A 2157-nucleotide genomic window follows, 5' to 3' on the forward strand; every position below is an offset into this window, starting at 1 on the left:
AGAAATGGTAAGAAAGATTTTCAGATCGCTTTGCGTGTTGTAGAGTTATCATTAAAGAAAATATAATCATCATTAATATATATTAACGGAAAATTCGGATATCTATTTGTAGGAAATGGAAGATTCAAGATTCATGAATTATAATCAGATGAGCACACTTTATGACACTATTGAAAAACTTAAGTGTTGATTCGTTGTCATCTCAAGGCTACACAGAAAACATGACATCTGTCGACCAATCTTTTCAGAAAACATACACAACTAATAAGAAGCCTTCTTCAAACCCAGAACCCCTTATTGCTACTAATCTTCCTTCATCCAACACTTTCACCATATCTTTTGGAGATCTAAAATCTAAAAATAAGATCTTCCAGATTAAAGATTCACTTGGGTATGAATCTGCTAGTGCTACAAAGATTCCAACGATTGCCAGGAATATGATTCAGGCACAAGATCATGTCTTGGCAGAGAGGAAAAGAAGAGAGAGAAGTTGAATAAACACTTCATTTCTTTATCTTCGCTACTCCCAAGCATAAGAAGGTGCTTATTTTGTTTCTAATTAGGTTTCTTAATCATCTTGAGTTTATCCTTTTTTAGTACACTCGAAACAAATCTTAAATAATATTTGATGTATATAATATCTTTTGTAGATGGATAAGGCATCTGTGCTAGAAGATGCATCCAATTACATAAAAGAACTTCAAGGTCGTGTGAAGGGAAATTGGAGGGATTATCAAGCCCTAAGAGAAAGAATTTTCAATCATCTGTTATATCCATGAAAAGATCTAAGCTTAGTACTAGTGATGATGAATACTACTCAACTGATGACACGAATTCCTGTGATAGTACTAATCCTTTCAAATTATCTCCTGAGATTGAAGTTCGGATGTCAGGAAGCAGTGTTCTTGTAAAAATTGAGTGCGAAAAAAACATCTCTTCGTTTGTGAAAGCATTAAACCAGATGCAGAAGCTTGGATTGACGACCATTAGTAGCAGTGCCATGCCGTTTTCTAAGACAAGACTTCTAATCAATATTGTATCTCAGGTACATAAATTCCGAAACCCTAATCAAGATTCATGATACCACGAAAAAAATTAGTCTACACCTCTCGTTATCAATCATTGGGATTGAAGTAGTTGACTATTTGTTATTACTTGTTGGGAAAGTTATACCTATTTGATGATTTGAGAGGTTAACAAACCACTTGGATCTTTTAATATTAGACTCTTTCGATTCTGTTATTATATAATTTTAATTAGCTTTTAAGAATATTTCTACGTCAAGTTTTTGCACTCAAAAGTTATCTGCAAATAGAATTTGTATCAACATCTAAATATGTGTAGTTCCCTTTACTTCTATTTGTGCAGATTGAGGATGGATTTTGCATAACGCCAACAGACCTTGTAAAGCAACTGCAACTAGCTATATGAACACTGATGAAATGCAATTAAAAGTTATAAACTTGGGTGTAGTTGTGATGGTTAATTACTCGGTTTCCTGGTTTCCATTTATAGTTCAGAAGGAGGTAGCTTTATGCGAGACCTTTCATCCCCATTGTTGGGTTTTTCGAGTATTATTTCTGAAGAATTAATAGCAGCCGTACCTTGAAATGTATGACAGTTTTTCGTGGATTATTTCCTCTTGTTGATAGGTAGAAGGTAGGTTTCGTGAGTTTCACAATGGGTTTTTGTTATCTTTTTTCGTGGTTTGTGTACCACGTTCATTAATTTACCCTTGTGATTATATGCATGTGAAACCACCAGCTATTTTTCCTTTCTTTTACATGAATTTGATGATTTGTGTTTCTTGTGGAAGGTTGACGAAGATTTGCACTAGATCTCATACATTTTAATAAGTTTATTTAATAATGTACAGATAAACATCACAACTTTAGGGAAAGACTCTCTCTCTCTCTCTCACTCTCTCTCCCTCTATCTCCTCTCTCTCATCTCTCTCTCTCTCTCTCTCTCTCTCTCTCTCTCTCTCTCTCTCTCTCTCTCTCTCTCTCTCTCTCCTCTCTCTCCTCTCTCTTCTCATCTCCTCTCTCTCTCTCTCTCTCTCTCTCTCTCTCTCTCTCCTCTCTCTCTCTCTCTCTCTCTCTCTCTCCTCTCTCTCTCTCTCTCTCCTCTCTCTCTCTTCTCTCTCTCTCTCTCTCT

The 2157-nt window shown here is 35.6% G+C and overlaps 1 protein-coding gene across 1 annotated transcript; it reads left to right on the plus strand.

Annotated features, from left to right (window-relative positions):
• The first annotated feature begins 221 nt into the window (after positions 1–221).
• LOC111906392 (transcription factor bHLH18) lies at positions 222–1783 on the plus strand. Its single transcript, XM_052771225.1, is given in 4 exon segments — positions 222–458; positions 651–716; positions 719–1045; positions 1369–1783. Coding segments are annotated over 4 exon segments (693 nt in total). The 3' UTR covers positions 1432–1783.
• The last annotated feature ends 374 nt before the right edge of the window (positions 1784–2157 follow it).

This window comes from Lactuca sativa, chromosome 4, assembly GCF_002870075.4.
Source record: "Lactuca sativa cultivar Salinas chromosome 4, Lsat_Salinas_v11, whole genome shotgun sequence".
In the NCBI taxonomy this organism is placed as follows: Eukaryota; Viridiplantae; Streptophyta; class Magnoliopsida; order Asterales; family Asteraceae; genus Lactuca; species Lactuca sativa.